This window comes from Bos mutus, chromosome 8, assembly GCF_027580195.1.
Source record: "Bos mutus isolate GX-2022 chromosome 8, NWIPB_WYAK_1.1, whole genome shotgun sequence".
NCBI lineage: Eukaryota > Metazoa > Chordata > Mammalia > Artiodactyla > Bovidae > Bos > Bos mutus.
Genome location: NC_091624.1, coordinates 42658736 through 42680639, shown reverse-complemented (window position 1 = coordinate 42680639; position 21904 = coordinate 42658736). Strand labels below are relative to the sequence as shown.

The 21904-nt window shown below is 44.2% G+C and overlaps 1 protein-coding gene across 1 annotated transcript in view; it reads right to left on the bottom strand.

The window, feature by feature from the left end:
• Positions 1-7437: 7437 nt before the first annotated feature.
• The window catches only part of SLC18A1 (solute carrier family 18 member A1), a 53620-nt gene continuing 39153 nt past the window's right edge, over positions 7438-21904 (bottom strand). The window contains exons 12-17 of the mRNA XM_070376098.1: positions 14736-14814; positions 13730-13781; positions 10891-10954; positions 10487-10606; positions 10130-10263; positions 7438-8857 (exon numbers count right to left, since the gene is read on the bottom strand). Coding sequence (XP_070232199.1) covers positions 8744-8857; positions 10130-10263; positions 10487-10606; positions 10891-10954; positions 13730-13781; positions 14736-14814 — 563 coding nt within the window. The 3' untranslated portion in view covers positions 7438-8743. The remainder of the gene's footprint in view (positions 8858-10129; positions 10264-10486; positions 10607-10890; positions 10955-13729; positions 13782-14735; positions 14815-21904) is intronic.

Genomic DNA, 21904 nt, shown 5'->3' with positions numbered 1-21904 from the left:
AGATCTAGGCCCTTAAATCTATTTCTCACTTCCACTGTATAATCATAAGGGATTTGATTTAGGTCATACCTCAATGGTCTAGTGGTTTTCCCTACTTTCTTCAATTTACATCTGAATTTGGCAATAAGGAGTTCATGGTCTGAGCCACAGTCAGCTCCTGGTCTTGTTTTTGTTGACTGTATAGAGCTTCTCCATCTTTGGCTGCAAAGAATATAATCAATCTGATTTAGGTGTTGACCATCTGGTGATGTCCATGTATAGAGTCTTCTCTTGTGTTGTTGGAAGAGGGTGTTTGTTATGACCAGTGCATTTTCTTGGCAAAACTCTATTAGTCTTTGCCCTGCTTCATTCTGTATTCCAAGGCCAAATTTGCCTGTTACTCCAGGTGTTTCTTGACTTCCTACTTTTGCATTCCAGTCCCCTATGATGAAAAGGACATCTTTTTTGGGCGTTAGTTCTAAAAGGTCTTGTAGGTCTTCATAGAACCGTTCAACTTCAGCTTCTTCAGCATTACTGGTTGGGGCATAGGCTTGCATCACCGTGATATTGAATGGTTTGCCTTGGAAATGAACAGAGATCATTCTGTCGTTTTTGAGATTGCATCCAAGTACTGCATTTCGGACTCATTTGTTGACCATGATGGCTACTCCGTTTCTTCTAAGGGATTCCTGCCCACAGTAGTAGATATAATGGTCATCTGAGTTAAATTCACCCACTCCAGTCCATTTTAGTTCGCTGATTCCTAGAATGTCGAGGTTCACTCTTGCCATGAATAGATACCCCACGTCCAATGTAAGAGATAGTGATCTAAGCACTTTTAACTCTACCCCACCCCACCCCTCATCCATGGCCCTCCAAACATGACTGGGCAACTGAAAAACAACATCCCACTCTTCCTAAGGGCTCATTAAATGGCTGTGTCAGTCCTGGAACCAATGGGAAGATACTATGAGGAATTTCTGCTGATAATGGTGTAAGGAGATAGAGCAAAAGTAGACTGACCTATGAATTACCCAGGTGAAGGGAAAGCCTGTGCAGAGTGCAGGAAAGTGATTTCTGTAAGAAACTCCTTGGCTCATGATGGCCAGGACTGGATGCCAAGATAGACCAAGAGGCCAGAGTAGAGTTGGGTATATAAAATTGGCTGCTACCACAAGTTCTGGGGGCTTCCCAGCACTAGTGGTAAAGAACACACTAGCCAATGCAAGAGACATGAGATGCAGGTTCTATCCTTGGGTCAGGAGGGTCCCATGGAGAAGGGCATGGAAACCCACTCCAGTATTCTTGCCTGGAGATTCCCATGGACAGAGGAAGCTTTCAGGCTACAGTCCATGGGGTCACAAAGAGTTGGACACCACTGAAGCAACTGAGCACACATGCATAACTTCTGGAAAGTGCTCAGGATGCAGGGGTCAACACAGTCATTCACCCACAGCCTTGTGTCAACTACAAATTGGCACTTAGCAAGAGCATTGTCAATGACTGAACAACAAAGGCATTTGCCATCTGCCCCTATGGAGATCGAACCCCATGCTACTATAGATGTTCACCTTCAACAACCCCTGAGGGAGTTCAGGGTGGAATGAGGCACCCTGTGCTCCAAGGAATCTGGTGGGACAGGTCTTTAGATAGTTGGATATTTTTAGGAACAGATTTTATGATCTCCATCCTTGCATCTCCTCATACTAGAGAAGCACTAAATCCCTTCATGGTGATATCAGATCCTCATGACTAACAACAACAACAAAAAAAAACCTTTTTGTAAAATGAGTACTTCATGGTATTGAACTCCCCCTTCACCAAAACCTTATATATTGGCCTTCCCCCACTGCCGCTTTGGAGCAGTCTCTCAGAGCTATCTGAGATACTGCCTCCCAGGCTGCAGTCCTCATTTTGCCCCAAATAAAACTTCACTCAAAACTCTCAAGTTGTACATCTTTTTTCAGTCGACACTTGCATGCCAAAAACAAGTTCTACCGTGGTCCTGCCCCAGCTAATTGCTAACAAGAACAATCAGGCCAATTACAAAAATAAAGGGCTTAACTTCAGACTACTCCAGCAAATGTGAAAAATAAGTGCAGGCACAGACCAAACTCTCTTCCAAACTTGTCTCAACTCTGGCTCTTTTCAACGTCTTTATAAGAAAACTGAAACTATGAGCAATTTTTTCCTCCATCTTTCTTTAAATGAGCTAGAAAGATTTTAACTCACATAAGTTTCTATAGCTACCCTATGAAAGGATTCAGAAGAAAGATTTGGGAAAAGTAGATGAAACTACATGAAATAGTAAGAAATTTTGGGAAATCATTGGGATGAAAATGTTGGATAAATAAATACAGGTGGCAAACAGGCACATGAAAAGATGCTCAGCATCACTGATCATCAGAGAAATGCAAATCAAATAATGAGATATCATCTCATACCTGTCATAATGGCTAATATTAAAAAGACCACAATGTTGGCAAAGGTGTGGAGAAAAGGGATTCCTTTTACACTGTTGGTGAGACTGTAAATTGATGCAGCCACCATGGAAAACAGTATAGAAGTCCCTCAAAAAACCTAAAAATAAAACTACTATTGATAAAGTAATTTCACTCCTGGTCATATATCTAAAGCAAATGAAAACCCTAATTGGAAAAGATAAATGCACCTCAATGTTCATAGCAGCATTATTTACCATAGTGAAGATATGAAAGTAATTTAAGTGTCCATCAACAGATGAATGGATAAAGAAGACATAGCATAAATGCATGATGGAATACTATTCAGCCATCAAAAATGAAATTTTACCATTTGTAATGACATGGATAGACCTGGAAGGTATTACACTTAATGAAGTAAGTTATACAGGATAGATAAATACTGTGTGGTATCACTTATATGGGAACTCTAAAAAATAAAACAAGGTAGTGAATATAACAAAAAAGAGACAGACTCACAGATACAAACTGGTGGTAACAAGTGGGGAGAGGGAAGGAGGGAGGGGCAATATAGGGGTAAGTGATTAAGCAGTACAAACTACTATGTATAAAATAAACAGGCAACAAGAATATATCATATAGCACAGGGAATTTAGCCAATATAATAACTGCAACTGGAGTATAATCTATAAAAATATTGTATCAGTATGTTGTACATTTGAAACTAATGTAATATTGGATATCAACTATACCTCAGTTTTTAAAATCTCAACTAATGTTGACAGAGACCACCTTACCCAAGTGATCAAGGTTAAAATTGCCAATAATAAGAGATATTATGTATTCCTTGATGCGATGCATTGGGAAGAGTTGACCATTTCTGTAGTGCATGTCTCAAAAATGCAAAACCTCAATCTAATCATAAGAAAGACATCAGAAAAACACAGATTAAAGGATATGATACTAGTGACAAAGGACCCATCTGCCAATGTGGGAAACATCATAAAAGACATAGGTTCAATCTCTGGGTTGGGAAGATCCCCTAGAGGAGGGCATGGTAACCCACTCCAGTATTCCTGCCTGGAGAATCCCATGGACAGAGGAGCCTGGCAGGCTACAGTTCAAGGACTTCATGATTAATAAAGTATATTCCTATTTCACTTATTATTATCTCATTTAATCTTCGTCACACACAATAATAGTATTGCTATTATTTTCACTTTACAAATAAGGACATTTTTCTTGTCACATTGCTTCTGTGCAGTGGAGTTCTGCCACCAGCTTTGCTGCCCTGTCTCCAGATCCCCGACACTCCACTCTTCTATGGCTGATCTCGGGTGAGCGCCAGACCACCTGCACACTCTCACGTCACTCTATTACACTGCACCTGTACACACAGAGCTTCTTGCTTTCCTGCTAGGATTTGCTCAGCAATCAGTTGTGATATCCACCCTGTCTGGCTGGCCCTTCAACACCCAGGACCATGCAGTTCTCTCTTTAAGAATAATTGTTGGGGACTTCCCTGGAGGTCTTGTGGTTAAGACTCCACTTCCAGTGCAGGCAGCACAGATTCAATCCCTGGTTGAGGAGCTAAAGATCCAGTATTTCACTTGGCACAGCCCAAAATAAGTAGAATAAAATAAAACTTAAAATAATAATTAAAAAAAAAATAGTTGTCAGTTACTGATCTGGACCAAGAGTCTGAGTAGCCAAAACAAGCAAGATTCGACCCAACAACCTCAGTCTTCTCCCTTGTAACTTTGGGAGACTGTATATTGACTCAGTTTGGAGGATGAATGCAAACAGACCTTGATCAGGACTCTTGCCTCTGCTTACCCTATGCTCTTCACCCTTCAAAGAAGAACAAAGAAGAAAGGGGGAAAGGTGAGGAAGAACAGGTGGGTGAGGAGGATGGGGAGGAACAAAAAGAGGAGGAGAAGGAGGACAAACATATTCTATTTCCAATAATCTTCTGAATACAGGAACTCAAGCCTCAAGTCACATTTGTATTTCTGAGGTGCTGCTGGAGCAATGGATGGACTGAGTCTCTGACTCAGGCCCTTCACACGGGAGCCGCTCCTGGCACTAACTGCAGATGGCACCCAAAATAAGCCAGTAGCGAGATGGAACCACAGAAAGCCAGATTTGCAGGGTGAGGGCATGCCAGGGCCCAGAGGTGTGAAATGACCCGTCCCAGGACACGTAGCTGGCTAGTGGCCAAGCAGGACTAGGATCAGGTCTGTTTACTCTTGATCTGGTCTTCCTTCTATCACCTTGTGACCTCAGCATTCCTCCCAAGACCCTCACAGCAAGGGAGCAGGGTGCTGTGTGCCAAAGCCACTTGTTTCAGTCCTCCCTTCTTCCAGAGACAGTTGTGCTCCTCTCAGCAACACAGTACAAGTGAACTCAGCATGACTAATTGGTGTGATACAGCGACCCTGGTGCATCACCCACAAAGCTCAGTCTACAGATGAAGGACCAACAGGTATTGGAGATGACAGAGACAGATTCAGGCCACCCAGGAATGCTGTATGGAAGGACTATGTTACCCTTCTTCAGGTCAGCCTCAGAGAATTGACTTACATGAGCATTATAGGGTTGCCTCCAGAAACACTTAAATTTTCCTAGAAAATTTATTTTTTTTCGGTTTGGGCCATATCTTGGAGTTATGATACTCCATAAAGTAAAACAACTGAGTGGGGATAATATTCTCCAGTATTAACTCTTGCCTTAAGCTCTGTAGTGCTTTTTTTTTTTTTTTTAATAATTTTTATTTATTTATTATTTTTGGCTGCTCTGGGTCTTTGTTGCTGTGAAGGGATTACTCTCCAGTTGTGGTGCACAGGCTTCTCATTGCAATGTTTTCTCTTGTTTCTGAGCACGGCTCTAGGCCTGGGGGCTCAGTCATTGTGGCACTTGGGCCTAGTTGCTTCTCAGTATGTGGGATCTTCCTGGACCAGGAACTGAACGGGTGTCCTCTGCACTGCAAGCCGAACTCTTAACCACTGGACCACCAGAGAAGCCCTCTATAGTGTATTTGAAATAGCCCTTTATAGAAGTGTTCTGAGACTCAATGGCCACCCAGACGGGGTCTCTCTTAAAAGTTTTAGCTCTTTCACTGACTACCCTTTGGGTTTGGTCCCTCCCTAGAAGAAAGTTCCTGTCTCTCTTCACACCACTCTCCCTGCCACTCATCTATCCTCTCATGTGCCCCTTCTGTATTTTCTCCCACTTCACAGTTCCTGCCTTAATTTGTGGAGCTCTGGCTTCCACTCAGTTTTTGTACTTTGGAAATAAAATATCGCCTGATTTGTTTCCAACACTCTGAGAAACCCAGTATTTTTCTGCCCTGTTGGTGATTGGATAGCATCACTGATTCAATGGACATGAATTTAAGCAAATTCCAGGAGATAGTGAAGGACAGGGAAGCCTGGCTTGCTACAGTCCATGGGATCACAGAGAGTCAGACATGACTTAGTGACTAAACAACAAATTGAGCACAATAGTTTGAGTTCCACTGTCTCCTTTGTTGCATCTAATTGGTAGTTTGAGCTTCTCACCCTATAAATATGTTTATAGTCTCTGCCTCTGCAGCTCCTCCCTTTCATAAGACTCTTCAACCTTGCCATGATAGAGGCCATCTAAACTTTATGCTACTTACACACACACACACACACACACACACAACCACCACCCCAAACTAAAAGCCAAACAAAAAAAAACTTCTTATTGCTCATTTTTGCTGGGTTGGTATTTTCATTTTTAAAAGAATTTAGTGTCACATGTGAATGTGAACATCTACCATGAATTCTTTTCCTAATATCACTTGTAAAAGCATTAATAAAGACTAATTCATTTTCTATTTTTATGGGATTCTCTTTTTTTAAATAATCTTCCATATATAGGCTATATTATTTTTACCTATTTCTGACCTATAATTTAAAAAAAAAAAAAAAAAACGTGTCCTGACTTACTTTGTAGTGTTTGGTGTTGACTCTTATCAACATTATTTTGAAAGACTGACTAAACTGCATCCATTGTTTTTCCTTAAATGTGTTTTAAATTGCTAAATGTTAACTGGCAAGTTAAAGATGGATTACTCCTTTAAAAACTCTTCCTATTTCTTTTTTTTCTTATTTCTTTAATGTGTGAACAATTTCTGCAACAAGCCTGTCCTTTATTATAAATTGTCCTCCTTGTGGATGTGAGAATCAGCAGTGTATTGTTGTCATGCTTCCCTGGTGGCTCAAATGATAAAGAATCTGCTTGCAATGCAGGAGACCTGGGTTCGACCCCTGGGTCTGGAAGATCCCCTGGAGGAGGGCATGGCAACCCACTTCAGTATTCTTGCCTGGAGAATCCCATGGACAGAGGAGCCTAGTGGTCTACAGTCCATGAGGTCACAGAGTCGGACGCGACTGAAGCGACTTAGCACACATGCACGCACACACCACTGTCAGTGCCCCTGATGCCTCCACACCCTACCCTATTCCACTCCCACCTTGTATAAGAGTCACAGTGGCCACACACTCAGTCTAAATTTGCAGTCTCAGATTCCATATTTTTTTTTCTAATCTTATCTTTGAGCTCCTTCAAAATCTGAGATAATATCATCCTGACTAAATGTTGATATAAGTATGATGATATAAGTGGGGTTTTGCAAATCAAGTAAGTCTAGTTAATGCCAACTCCCTAAAAACACATCCATAAATCGCATACCCATTGTCCAAGTGGTACGAATTCATTGAGGTTCAGCTGGAATGTGCTCTGATGATTCAGGGCTTGCACAAAACCCACCAAACTCTTGCAGAGGAGTTCCATCATCAGAGCCAGGCACCATTCCAGAGTAAAGTCTGATCATTCCCAATCTAACATCCAGGAACCCCAAGTCTGTGCCTGTGGGTCTTTCCATTCCTGCCTCTGCCTCCATCTCCACCATTATTCCCCACCCAGACCATGAGCATCCCTGCCTCTTTATTCTGGAATATAGAGTATATACAAACTTGCAGCGCTGATCATTTTTATTTGGTGTATACCCACTTTGGAGCTTCCCAAGTGGCACTAGTGGCAAAGAATCTGCCTGCCAATGCAGGAGACAGACACAAGAGATGTGGGTTTGATCCCTGGGTCAGGATGATCCTGTAGTGGAGAAAAGGCAACCCGCTCCGGTATTCTTGCTTAGGAAATCCCAAGGACCGAGGAGCCTGGCGGGCTTCAGCCCATGGGGTTGCAAAGAGTTGAGCACAATTGAGTGACTGAGCACATACACATATATCCAGTTTGCCTAAAGGGATAGGAAGCTACTTGAAGGTAACTGCTGTGTCTCCCATCTCTTTGAAATCTTATGTTTTAGCAACTATTTCAAAAAAATTTTTGCTAAATGTCAAAATATTTATAGGACCTACTATATTTCCATCCACACTCTCCTATGCTATAAAAGTTTGCCATGTCTGCATTAGGGAATAATTTAGTCATTAGCAAATGTGAACAATGCCTCATTATAATCCTTGTGTTAGGAAACCCACCGTTGGAAGGGATTTTAGCACAGCTGCTTTACTTCTTCCCATGAAATCGCATTTTCTCTCCTCTTATATTTATTTCTCAGAATCTAAGAAATTTAAGGTAAGGCAGACAAAGCCCACAGGGGACATCATGAGAATGTCAGTAACTCAAGAATAAGAGAAGCAGATTTTTTCCAGTTCCCCTTGGTAATGAAGAATATAGGAGCCCTCCTGTCACTGAAGACAGACTGATTTCAGCAGTTGTAGGTCTGGCCACAGAGAAAACCCTCAGCTTGGAAAAAAACAGCCAAAGGATGTCCTAAGTTGGCCGTGTAGCAGCAGTACAGGGTTAAGGATGCTTTAACTCATCTAGGGAAACTCAGGGAAGACCACTTCGAGGAACAGAGAACAAAACTCTTATAGACTGTTGGGAAGTTGCCAGAGAAAATCAGATAACAGATGAAATGAGGTTTGTCAGCCACCCCGCTGGTTTCAGGGAACACAATGCTCACTGCCGCCTCCATGAAATGAGTCACTCCTTGCAGAACCCATCACAGCCTTACAGAAGCCAAGGAAGAAACAGCATTCTGTCTTCCCATCAAAGGTGGGCCAGCTGAGGCATCAAAGCTTAGAGGGAGAGCTGTGAGTGACACAGGAGAGGAGAGAACCTGGGGACAGCACCCATGAGAGGGGAGGAAAGGAGACATCAGGGGAGATAGAAGTGAAGCTTATTGAACAGTCCGTGGTGATCTAGGTCCAGGAACAAAGCGGTCACTGAAGTCTGAGCCTCATGCGACAAGGTCCAGGGGCCGGTTTCTGCAGCTACTCCTCACAGCCAAGCTCCTCATCGCTGTCATCCCCCAGAGGAAACTGCCTTGTGTGCTTCTCGGCTGCATACATCCGGGTCTCCATGGGGCAGTCCTGGCTCAGAACTGCCTGCAGCAAGAAGCAGGAAGAGAAATCACTGCCCATCTCTCACCAGCTTCCCCTTCCCCCTCTCAAACTAGCTCATCCAAGTCTAGGGCTGCTCAGAAAAGACTCAAGGAACCAGAAAAGGACCCTCGTTCTGCTTCCTATATGTGCACAGTCCACCCAAAGCACCAGGTGGAACCATGCTGGTCAAGACAATCATCTGATAAGCTTTTCATTGAATCCTAATAGCAGTAGCACAGGCTACAGCTGGGAGCCAGCTGAAATGGGCATCACCCCTCATCGGACTTTCCTGTCTTTTTCTGTTCCTTTAAGCAGCCTCCATATCCACACCCTTGGGCTTACCAGGTGGCACTAGTGATAAAGAACCCGCCTGCCAATGCAGGAGATGTAAGAGACATGGGTTCAATCCCTGGGTCAGGAAGATCCCCTGGAGGAGGGGATGGCAACACACTCCAGCATTCTTGCCTGGAGAATCCCATGGACAGAGGAGCCTGGCAGGCTACAGTCCATGGGTTGCAAAGAGTCAGACATAACTGAAGTGACTTAGCATGCAGCACACACTTCTGCCCCCAACCCACCCAGACCCTCAAGGTGTTCCTGCTGCAGTAAGAAGAAAGTATCTATTAACTAAAATAATCTGTTGTGGTTCTCTCCCCTGGGCTGTTGGTACTCTAGGAAAAGACCTGATAAGGATAATGACAGATGTGAGTGAATGAATGAATGCATGAATGTGCCCAGTGGAATTCTGTCCATGTTGTGGGCATGAGTTGGCAATTCACACTTTGCTAGTAAGTACTGCAAGCACATGATGCCTTTGATGGACCTTGACCCCAACGCATCACAAGCCTCCCATTTTCCTTCTGTACTTAGGACCCTTTCTAACTGACCAGTGTAAGAGAGAAAGTGGTTGTGTAGAGAAGGAAAAAGTAAGGAAGGGGACAAAGGAAAGATAGACATGAAAGGGGAATCAGAAAACATGGCAAAGCAGAGAGCCTGTCAAAGATGGAGGAAATAGGAGCACAAGATAGGGATTTCCCAGGTGGTCCAGTGGTTAAGACTCAGCACTCCCAAAGCAGGGGGCCTGGGTTTAATCCCTGGTCATGGAACTAGATTCCATATGCCACAACTAAGGTCCCGCATGCCACAGCTAAGACCTAGCACAGTCAAATAAATAAATAAAAACAGATATATAAAAAAAGAAGCACAGGATTAAAAGGAACGAGAGAGGCATGAAAGAAACAAATTATTTTTTCAGCAGTAGTGAGAGCCCCTTACAAGCTTCTCCTCCTTGGCAGGGGGGCTCCTCAAGTAGTAGCAGAGAGGAGCGTAGATGATGTCAGTGACCCCAGTGATGACCATGAGCCAGGGGAAGCCAATGGCCCGCACAATGGCACCCCCGGTGGATGGACCTGTGAGGAATAAAGCAAATCTGCAAGCATCTATTGATTCTTGATCGCTTGGAGGACACCATGCTAGGGGCCGAAGGTGACCCAGAGGATGCCCCAGGGCCAAATATCTCAGAACCCTAGGAGGACTAGCCTCTTGGCTCCACTTTATGGGCAGGTAAACAGCCCATAAAGGGAGATTTGGGTTACCAGGTCCTGGTGTTCTCCTGTTTCTCTGCCAACATACCTACTGCAAAGCCCATGCAAAAAGCCACATCAGCGATGGCATAGACACTGCCATAGACTGGGGCATGGCGCAGGTCCACCAAGTGTCCCATGATGGGCATCATAGAGGAATCCACCATGCCTGTGGTCAGAGCAAGTAGGGCACGGCCATGAGTCCTATACACAGCCCCCTCCCTGTCTGTAACATCCCCTTCCACCCCTTCTGCTTTACTCCACTCTCTCTGCCTGCTGTCTGTCCTCCCTCTTCACTGACACCCATACCCACCAGGAGTCATGAGCCTCTCTCTCGACACCCCTGCCGGCTGCTATCCTATCCCCCCTGCCTTTCCATGTACCCGCTCTGATCTGATCTGATCTCGAGCCAACATTCAGGGGCTTCCGGTCTCCTTTAAGGGTACTTCTTACCTATGGAAATGCCAAGCCCTGCATTGGGGCCAATGAGACCAAAAATATCATGAGCCAGAGGAACCTGCAGGAGGAAAGGAGGAAGAATTATCAGGAATCCGGTGGGGGAAGGGGGGGTCAGGTGGGACAGCACAAAAACAAAGGGTTTTCCTATGAAACGCATTTATCAACCAGGTACAATGTGCCACGTGTGTTACCTCTTGATTCTTACACCTCTGATGAAAAGGACTCTTTACTTCCATTTACAGAGATGAAATCTAAACTGGTGCCATTTGGGTTCAATGTCCCATCAAGAGTTTCAGAACATAAGCAGTGAGATTAAGTGTGAACCTCAGGTTTGACCCTGGAGTCACAGCAATGAATGGCCCATGGACTCTCCCTCCCCTTGCTCTACCCCCTCCACCCAGACACACACTTCTGTCCTCATTATACCTAGAGTGGAGTTTCCTCTCTTTTCTATCTGCAATATCATCCACAGGTGGTGGTGGTATTATTTTTTTATATTTTATATCTTTTTTTTAATTGGTGTATACTTGCTTTACAGTGTTAGTTTCTTCTGTACAATGAACTGAATCAGCCATATGCATACATACATCCTCTCTCTCTTGCACCTCCCTCCCCTCACCTCCCCACCCCACCCCTCTAGATCATCATAGAGCACCGAGCTGAGCTCCCTGTGCTATACAGGAGCTTCTCACTAGCTAGCTATTTTACACACAGTAGTGTATATGTGTCGACTCCAATCTCTTAATTCACCCACCTTCCCTTCCCCCATCCCCACCCCTGTCTGTGTCTGTGTTTCTGGACCTAGAGTCTGTCATACAGAGTGAAGTAGGTCAGAAAGAGAAAAACAAATACTATATATTAACGCCTATATGTGGAATCTAGAAAAATGGTACAGATGAATCTATTTGCAAGGCAGAAGTAGAGAAGCATACAGAGGTTTTAGTAAAACCCGACTTGAAGCCAGTGGACCAAGAAGACAAAGAGTCGCCAACAACCGATTACCCACAGCTAGAGGGGCGGGTGGCGTGGTTTGTGTCGCTGCTTCAGCGGCTTGTGACATTCATTCTCTTACCCTCCCGATCCCCAACGGAAGCCTTGTTTTCCTCTTTTGCTGGGTCCTTACCTCCCTCCCTGGGCATTTGTCTCCTACACCTGCTACACTAGCATACTCACACCTGAGAGGTTTTACATACCATTTAGATGTCACCAGCTAAAAACAGGGTCTTAGGAATGAATTGATTTTTTAATTATTTCTTTTTAAATTTTATTTATTGATTGATGTGCTAGGTCTTTGTTGCCAAGTGGGCTTTTTTTTCTCTAGTTACAGTGAGCAGTGTCTATTCTTCATTGCAGTGTGTGGGCTTCTCACTGTGGTGGCTTCTCTTGTGGAGCACAGGCTCTAAGCATGCAGGCTTCAATAGTTGTGGCACATGGGCTTAGTTGCTCCACAGCATATGGGATCTTCCCAGACCAGGGATCGAGCCACCTCTCCTGGATTGGCAGGAGGATTCTTTATCACTGAGCCACAAGGGAAGCCCATGGGGGATATTTCTATTTTATTACTAGTACTGGTTAAGATTCACAGTGGGCTCCCTATGAGCCAGACACCACTGCAGTTTTGGTCTGGGTAATCCTTCGAAATGGCATCAGGATCCCCTGTACACAGATGTGGATGCTGAGCCAAGGGAGGTGATGTAATGAACTCAGAGTCACATGAGCAACAAATGGCCAAGCTGGGACTGGACCCAGCCCCAGATCAGGACTTCCTGCCTTTCTTGAGCACTGTACTCAGGGCTTTGCGGCCATCTCATTCCCCCTCAAGCCTAGGAGGCAAGGGTGCTTCTGATCTCCATGCTGGAGAGGAGAAAATGTAGGTTTAGAGGGCTTGGAGGGGACTTCTGGAAATAGAAAAGCCCTTCTTTCTTTCTTCCTCTACCAAACACTCTGGTGCTACAGACGGAAGCACAGATAATGGTTCCTCTAGTGGCTCCTAGGATCCTGTCACTGTGAGGTATGTAAGTGAAGGCATAAAATGCACCATTCTACAGACCCCACTCCAGTACTCTTACCTGGAGAGTCCCATGGACAGAGGAGCCTGGTGGGCTGCAGTCCATGGGGTCGCTAAGAGTCGGACACGACTGTGCGACTTCACTTTCACTTTTCACTTTCATGCATTGGAGAAGGAAATGGCAACCCACTCCAGTGTTCTTGCCTGGAGAATCCCAGGGACGGGGGAGCCTGGGGGGCTGCCGTCTATGGGGTCGCACAGAGTCGGACACGACTGAAGCGACTTAGCAGCAGCAGCAGCACAGACCCCAGAAATAGATGCCAACATGTATTGCTTCACGTGCATGCATGCTAAGTCACTTCAGTCATGTCCGACTCTGTGTGACCCTGTGGACTGTAGCCCACCAGGCTCTTCCATCCACGAGATTCTACAGGCAAGAATACTGGAATGGGTTTCCACTTCCTCCTCCAGGAGATCTTCCTGACCCAGGGATCGAACTCCCATCTCTCTCATCTCCTGCATTGGCAGGCAGGTTCTCTTACCACTAGTGCCACCTGAGAAGCCCATTGCTTCATGTGGCCATCCATAAAGCCTCAGATTTCTGTCTTCAGCTGCCACCACTGCCCTCTCCCTCTCCTTCCCCACCTCCTTTCAGTGGGATGGCATAGCATCTCCCCCAGGGGTAAATTCCTACCTACACAGAAACAGTCTTTCTGACAGTCCTTGCCAAGTCAATCCTCTGCTCATTTCAAAGGAAAGTTGTCTTTAAGTGTCTGACACTCTCCCCACCCTTTGACTCTCCCCAAAAGACCTTATTATACTTACACAAAGTAAGCTGGTACCTACTACCAACATCCCAATCAGGGAGCACAGCCACCTAAAAAAAAAACAAAACAGCATTTTTCAAATAGCGCCTAAGGGTTGAGATTCCTTCCACTTGCTACCCATCACCAACTCACTGGCCAGTCCTGCTATCCCTAATTCCAGGAACCCGTTGGGATGCGAGAAGATAAACACATCTCTACAGGACCAGTTTGTACTCAGGTGAGCCCTTCCCCAGTCCCTTATTCACCCCTCATCTCTTCCCTGGCTCCACACCTCTTCCCAGAGTAGAAGCAGACAAGGAGCAATGAGACACGGTCTTCCTTCCCTTAGAAGAGGAATCAGTTGACTCAGAAGGTCCTTTACCCTTGGGAACAATGCTCTAACTTAATGTTGCTGTTGCTTAACTCAGCCTATATCTCTCATCGATACATATTCTATCTGGTCTTCAGGGTCCATCTCAAAAACCACAAAAACACACCAAACGTCCTTCCTTCTCTGATTTCCTATGGAAATGCTTTTAAAATTACTTTTCAAATTTTTACATCACACTCCAAAGGTAAAATTAAAGCTGTTCTCATTGTAGTTGGAGGAAAGAAATTCAGACTTATACCTCTTAGCCCCCAACCCTTTTTATACTTGGTGGCCTTTGGAGAGTTCCCTGGGGCTCCATGGAAGGCAGTTTGATAACCACCTGTCTCTGGGTACTGTTTTCTCCATACCTGTTCTCTGTGGAGTTTATTTTATCTCTTCAACTGGACAACAAACATCTGGAAAGTAAAGGTTGCCCCTCATATATTCACTGCATCTTCCATAGCAACAAGCTCAGGACCAATCCTTTCTCTATACTGCCCTCACCAGCTATCCATTCCCACCCTTAGAACAAGCATCTGCCGGTACTTGTTCTAAATTTTCAACCTCAGACAAGCTATCATCCATCATCCCAGGTGCAGGGAACACCTCAGAAGACTCTCCCATCTGACTTTTCCCAGATCCCCAGGCTACATACCGACCCATCTTGTTGGCCAGCACACCAAAGAGGCTGGTGCCAATGAGGTAGGACACACTGGCGGGCAAGAAGGCTAGACCTGCAGAAAGACACAGGTCCTCACCTTAGGCTGCTCTGAAACATCTTGGGTCTTACAAGACAGTGAAGTCTCCCCATTACCTTCAAGGATCCCAAACCATTGTTTTGTGGGTTAGAGATCCCTGTGCAAACCCAGAGCAGATGACATAGGGCTCCCAGGCCTCTGCTGTCCTCAAGAGCAGGGCTTTGTTTAGATTTTCTTGGGCTCCAAAATCACTGCAGACAGTGACTTCAGCTAGGAAATTAAAAGACACTTGCTCCTTGGAAGAAAAGCTATGACAAACCTAGACAGTGTATTAAAAAGCAGAGACATCACTTTGCTGACTAAGGTCCATATAGTCAAAGCTATGGTTTTTTCAGTAGTCATGTACAGATGTGAGAGCTGGACCATAAAGAAGGCTGAGCACTGAAGAATTGATACTATCAAATTGTGGTACTGGAGAAGACTCTTTAGAGTCCCTTGGACTGTAGGGAGATCAAATCAATCAATCCTAAAGGATATCAACCCCCTGAATACTCATTGGAAGTACTGATGCTGAAGCTCCAATACTTTGACCACCTGATGTGAAGAACTGACTCATTGGAAAAAACCCTGATGCTGGGAAAGAATGAGGGCAGGAGGAGAAGGGGATGACAGAGGATGAGACGGTTGGATGGCACTACCAACTCAATGGAGATGAGTTTGAGTAAACTTTGAGAAACAATGAAGGACAGGGAAGACTGGCATGCTGCAGTCCATAAGGTTAAACCAGAGTTTAACCAACTCTGGTTTAGTCGCAGAGTTAAACCAACTTAGCAACTGAACAAACACATTTAACGTCACTTCCCCCTCTAGCTTCCCTCTTAGACTTCCTGATGAATGACTTTGCTGAGCCATTCTCATGTATAAAATACCCGTGATTATCAGCATAAGAGCATGAGCTTTAGAGAAAGACATACAGTACTTACTTCCTGGGAAGTAAAGTTTCTGCCTTATTATTTACCTGCTCTTCTCTTGCTCTAACACTGCCTTTTATTTTTGGCCACACCACACAGCTTGTGGAAACTTAGTTCCCCAACCAGGGACTGAACCCATGCCCTCTGCAGTGGAAACATGGAGTCCTGGTCCAGCACTGGACAGCCAGGGAATTCCCTCTGATGGTGACTTTGAATAAGTTACTAAACCTTTCTGATCTTTGGTATCCACATCCAGTAAACACAAAGCTGTGGTTCTATCACACTAGATTACATGAAGAAGCAAATTAGATATTAATAAATGTAAAAGAATATTGTAAACTGAAGCCCTTGTCCCATTGTTTTTTGTGAAAATAGAGTCAAGCACCCTGGAGCATGGGCTTTGCTGCTGGGTTCAAACTGTGGCTTAACCACTCTGTGACCATGGGAAATTTATCCTCTCTGATGAGTCTTATTTTTTATTTCATTTTTTCAGTATTTTAAATGAGCTTTTACTATGTAGCAGGTATTCCAGGAACCAGGATTAGAAGAGTGAATAAAATAGACAAAATCCTAGCCTCCAGGGAGCTTACATTCCAAGGGAGGGAGATAGACAACAAACAAGTAAATAAATAAATGAAAAAAGATGACTTAGACAGTGATAAGTTCTGTGAAGAAAGTTTAAAGTGGTGATATGCAAGAGTGACCAGGAATAAGGGATAACGTAGATTCAGGGGGTTAGGGAAGACTCCTTTGAGGAGGTAGTATTTAAACTGAGAACTGAATAACCAAAACAGGTTTTTTTAGCAGGAAAAACAAACAAAAACACCTAATGCAAATAGGAGGAGGCTTATTGAATGGACAAGTCTCCAGTTCTGAAGAGAGATACTAAAGAAAAATAAAAGGGTTCAACTAGTTGGATTATAAATTAGTTTTCTTTTTTTAATATTTATTTATTTGTCTGCGTTGGGTCTTGGTTTTGCGATGGGACATCTTTGCTGCGGTACACACTATCTTTAGTTGCAGCTGTGGGATCGAGTTCCCTGCGCTTGTGTACGTGTACTCAGTTGTGTCAGACTCTTTGCAACCCCATGGACTGTAGCCCTTCAGGGTCCTCCATCCATGTGAAAGTGAAGTTGCTCAGTCGTGTCCAACTCTTTGCAACCCCATGGATTGCAGCCTACCATAGGAAAATGAGTACGTCAAGGCTATATATTGTCACCCTGCTTATTTAACTTCTATGCAGAGTACATCATGAGAAACGCTGGACTGGAAGAAGCACAAGCTGGAATCAAGATTGCCGGGAGAAATATCAATAACCTCAGATATGCAGACGACACCACCCTTATGGCAGAAAGTGAAGAGGAACTCAAAAGCCTCTTGATGAAAGTGAAAGGAGAGTGACAAAGTTGGCTTAAAGCTCAACATTCAGAAAACGAAGATCATGGCATCCGGTCCCATCACTTCATGGGAAATAGATGGGGAAACAATGGAAACAGTGTCAGACTTTATTTTTGGGGGCTCCAAAATCACTGCAGATGGTGACTGCAGCTATCAAATTAAAAGACGTTTACTCCTTGAAAGGAAAATTATGACCAACCTAGATAGCATATTCAAAAGCAGAGACATTACTTTGCCAACAAAGGTTCATCTAGTCAAGGCTGTGGTTTTTCCTGTGGTCATGTATGGATGTGAGAGTTGGACTGTGAAGAAGGCTGAGTGCCGAAGAATTGATGCTTTTGAACTGTGGTGTTGGAGAAGACTCTTGAGAGTCCCTTGGACTGCAAGGAGATCCAACCAGTCCATTCTGAAGGAGATCAGCCCTGGGATTTCTTTGAAAGGAATGATGCTAAAGCTGAAACTCCAGTACTTTGGCCACCTCATGCAAAGAGTTGACTCATTGGAAAAGACTCTGATGCTGGGAGGGATTGGGGGCAGGAGGAGAAGGGGACGACAGAGGATGAGATGGCTGGATGGCATCACTGACTCGATGGACGTGAGTCTGAGTGAACTCCGGGAGTTGGTGATGGACAGGGAGGCCTGGCGTGCTGCGATTCATGGGGTCGCAAAGAGTCAGACACAACTGAGCGACTGAACTGAACTGAGGCTCCTCCATCCATGGGATTTTCCAGGCTAGAGTACTGGAGTGGGTTGCCATTTCTTTCTCCAGGGGATCTTCCCAACCCAGAGATTGAACCCTGGTCTCCCGCATTGCAGGCAGATGCTTTAACCTCTGAGCTACCAGGGAAGCCCTAAGATACTAGAGTGGGTTGCTATTTCCTTCTACAGGGGATCTACCCAACCCAAGAATCTAACCTGAGTCTCTTACATCTCCTGCACTGACAGGCAAATTCTTTACCACTAGCACCAACTGGGAAGCCACCTGACCAGGGATCAAACCTGGGCTGCCTGCATTGGTTGGGTGGAGCCTCAGCCACTGGATCACCAAGGAAGTCCCTACCAATTCAATTCTTAAAGCCAGGAGAATGGCTGGGATGACCCATGAAAGATCAGAGAGAGAACACGCATCTATGGTCTGAGCCTTCAGAGACTCCTTCCTTTACAAGTTAACAAAAGAGGAGGTGATTGCAAAGGTGATAGTAGCTAGTTAAACAGATGAGAGGAGATGGAATCCAGAAGGGAAAGGAAAAGAAAAGGAAAGAAAAAAGAAGTTTGGCCTCTAAAGGAGTTGGAACATTTCAACCATACAGAGAAGGCCCTAGATGTGCACACAGGTCCAGGGAAGTAAGTATATCTAGTGATGAGAACATGCAAGGTCCCTTTTTGTTGCTTCTATTTCCTCAATGAATGACTAGGAGTTGAGAATGATGAAGGTGAAGGGACGAGAATGTGGAGGAGGTTTGAATGGAATAGTGTAAGCCAGTCCTTTCAGAAAGTAGGAAGAATGAAACTAGGGACTTAAAAGAAAGATTATTTTAAATGTGATAGTGTGAAAACCCACTTTAGATTCATGGCCTTTTTTTTTTTTCCCTTGTCCTCTTTAAAAACTTTTCATTTCTTTTCTTTTTTTTTTAATTTTAGATTTACAGCCATCGATACAAGGTGAGACCAATAGCCAAGTATGTGTTTTCCTATATCCCCATTTCACTGCTCAGGTGCAGGCAAGGAGTGAGCAACCAGACAGACTTAACGAGACTTAAGGCTTCTCATGTGACAATCCCAGAGGAAGAGCAGATGGGGCAAAGGCATTAACAATGCTTTCAAAGGAGTGACATTAATGATGGATGCAGATTCATCATATGAACTACAAACTTAGTAAAGAAAGAAGTGCAGGGACTTCTCTGGTAGTCTGGAGATTAAGACTCTGTGTTTCTGATGCCAAGGATATGAGTTCAATCCCTAACTGGAGAACTAAGATCCCACATGCCTCACAGCCAATAAATAAATAAGAAAGAAGTGAACACATGAATAGTGATGTAAACAGAGAAAGAACTGAATGGACTGCTGATCTCAGTGTAGCCAAAATGTGTTAATATAAGGATATTAGAAGACCTAATACCCTGGTGGTATTGGAGAAGACTCTTGAGAGTCCCTTAGACTGCAAGGAGATCCAACCAGTCCATCCTAAAGGAAATCAGTCCTGAATATTCATTGGAAGGACTGGTGTTGAAGCTGAAACTCCAATACTTTGGCCACCTGATGCAAAGAGCTGACTCATTTGAAAAGACCCTGATGCTGGGAAAGATTGAAGGCGGGAGGAGAAGGAGACGACAGAGGATGAGATGGTTGAATGGCATCACCGACTCAATGGACATGAGTTTGAGTAAACTGCTGGAGTTGGTGATAGGCAGGGAGGCCTGGCGTGCTGTAGTCCATGGGGTCACAAAGAGTCGGACACAACTGAGCAACTGAACTGATACTGATCAGAAGACCCGAGCAGGGAATACGGAAGGTGATAACCTGGAGTTGACATTTCAGAGGTGTTTCAATTAATGTTGATTTCAAGGTCCATATTATAGAAACTTTGATTGGTTATGGTGGAGAGGAGAAGATCATTGCAAGAAAGTAGATTAAGGAATAGGCTGAGATGTTGGTAGAGTTAGCCACCTGGATACTAAAGTCAAAAGTGGTGACAGGAGTAAAGGTGAAAAGAATATGAACCAGGTGTTGGTGGATTTAATGAAAGAGAAGGGATACCTCAGGCATCAGTAGATAATTGCAATGAAGAGGGGTGGGGTGGTACAATCTGATGACATGACCTTCAATGGAATCAGGGTCTTTTTTTCTTCAAGGCTGTACCAGGCAGCATGAACCAGTGGGATCTTGGTTCCCTGACCAGGAATCTATCTAACCTCTGCCCCACGGCTTTAGAAGCACAAAGTCTTAACCATTGGACCACCAGGGAAATCCCTGGGAATCAGAGTTGAAGGAAAATGAGGAAGAAATGACTTAGAAGCAGCAAAAGAAAGCCAAGTCTGAAGGAATGTGTGTGTGTGTGTGTGTGTGTGTGTGTGTGTTAGTCGCTCAGTTGTGTCTGATGATTTGTGACCCCATGCACTGTAACCCACCAGTCTCCTCTGTCCATGGGATTCTCCAGGCAAGAATACTGGAGTGGGTTTGCCATTTCCTTCTCCAGGGGATCTTTCTGGGTTTCCTGCCTTTCAGGTGGATTCTTTACCATCTAAAGTACCAGGGAAGCCCCAGAACTTCCATCAATGGGAGCGTGGGAAAATGGTGTTCTCAGAAAACATTTAGGTCTTAGGGCAAGAAGATGAAAGAAGTGTTCAGAGAAGAGGCTGAGGGCATAGGTATCAGGGAGTGTTTGACAGGAGGATTCCTACGTGCTGTTTCTCATAAGTCCTCTGTTCCTTATCAGTGGAACAGCAAGCTGCTTCCAGGACTGAGGTCATTATGTGAGATGGGCTTGAATCTCCTTCAGTAAACATTCTCTTTATGACAAAACTGCTTAGTCTCGATCCTCTTTCTTGAGATATGGATTGTCTCCTGACCTGGGACCATTATTAATCTCTTGTTCCCTTGGTAACGGTTGTTGTACGTTTGGTTTTCTGATCTTTATCATTGTCAAAAGAAATTTCTTGTACAACAGCCTATATATACTCACAGAAAGATCATTGAAGCTCCTTTGCTCCATCAGAGCTTGGTTCCCCGTGTCTTTCTTTCTTTCTTTCTCTCTCTCTCTTTCCCTCCCTCCAGCTCTCTCTTTCACTTTCTTATCATCGACTCCAGACCACCAGGTTCCGGTCCATTAAAGGACCCCAACAAGTGGTGCCCAGAACAGGGACTCTGGCATACGTGGCATTTCTGACAGAGTGACTCAAGAGACTTACTGAGGTCGGGACCTATTGAGGTCAGTAAGTACTAAGACACAGGTCAAATGGCTGGAAAGCCCCATCATTTCTCTACTTTACTTCACTATTTGTTTAAAGCTCAGGGACTTTTGGTTTCGTGCCAATGAATAGAGGCTTGCTTTCAAACAATGGTTGAGTGTAATCCTTGGTTCCCTGATAAAGGCAGTTTTGATTTAGAAATTTGGCACTGGGTCAAAGAAAATGTTGAATGAGCTGCCAGGCAAGGAAAAAATATTCCCATTGATTTCTGGCCCCTATGGGCTCTCATTAAAGCTGTAATTCTGCCATTTCAAGGTAAATTCTAGCCCTCCCAATATTCGACAACAGACAGAACACTTATTACATGAATATAAATTAAATGACAAAACTTTACAAAAAGCCCAATTAAAACAACATAAAATATTTCAAAATTTTCCTACAAGCCCTGCCTCAGATGCTCCAAATGCTCCTCCTCTGCCAGCAGGCACAAATCCAAAAGTCTCTCCTTTGCTAGAACCTAATGATTCTAACAACGACTTTCTTGAGACACCTTTTGACACCAAAACTGGCAATACTTTTTTAGATAATAATGATAAATCATTAACACAGATTCATATTTGCAAAAAATTAGCACTTACTTGCTCTCCTCCACAACAGAGGCTCTCTGAATTACTGGCTTTGCAATCACAAGTTTCTGACACTGATGGTTTCTCCGTCTTTCCAGTTTGAAGAAATCCTGATGCTCAAGGGCACAAAATACCTCAATATGATGGTATTAATCTTTTTTACATGCAACAAATGAAAAAGGCTGTAACTATGTTTGACTCACATTTGCCTTTTACTAAAGAG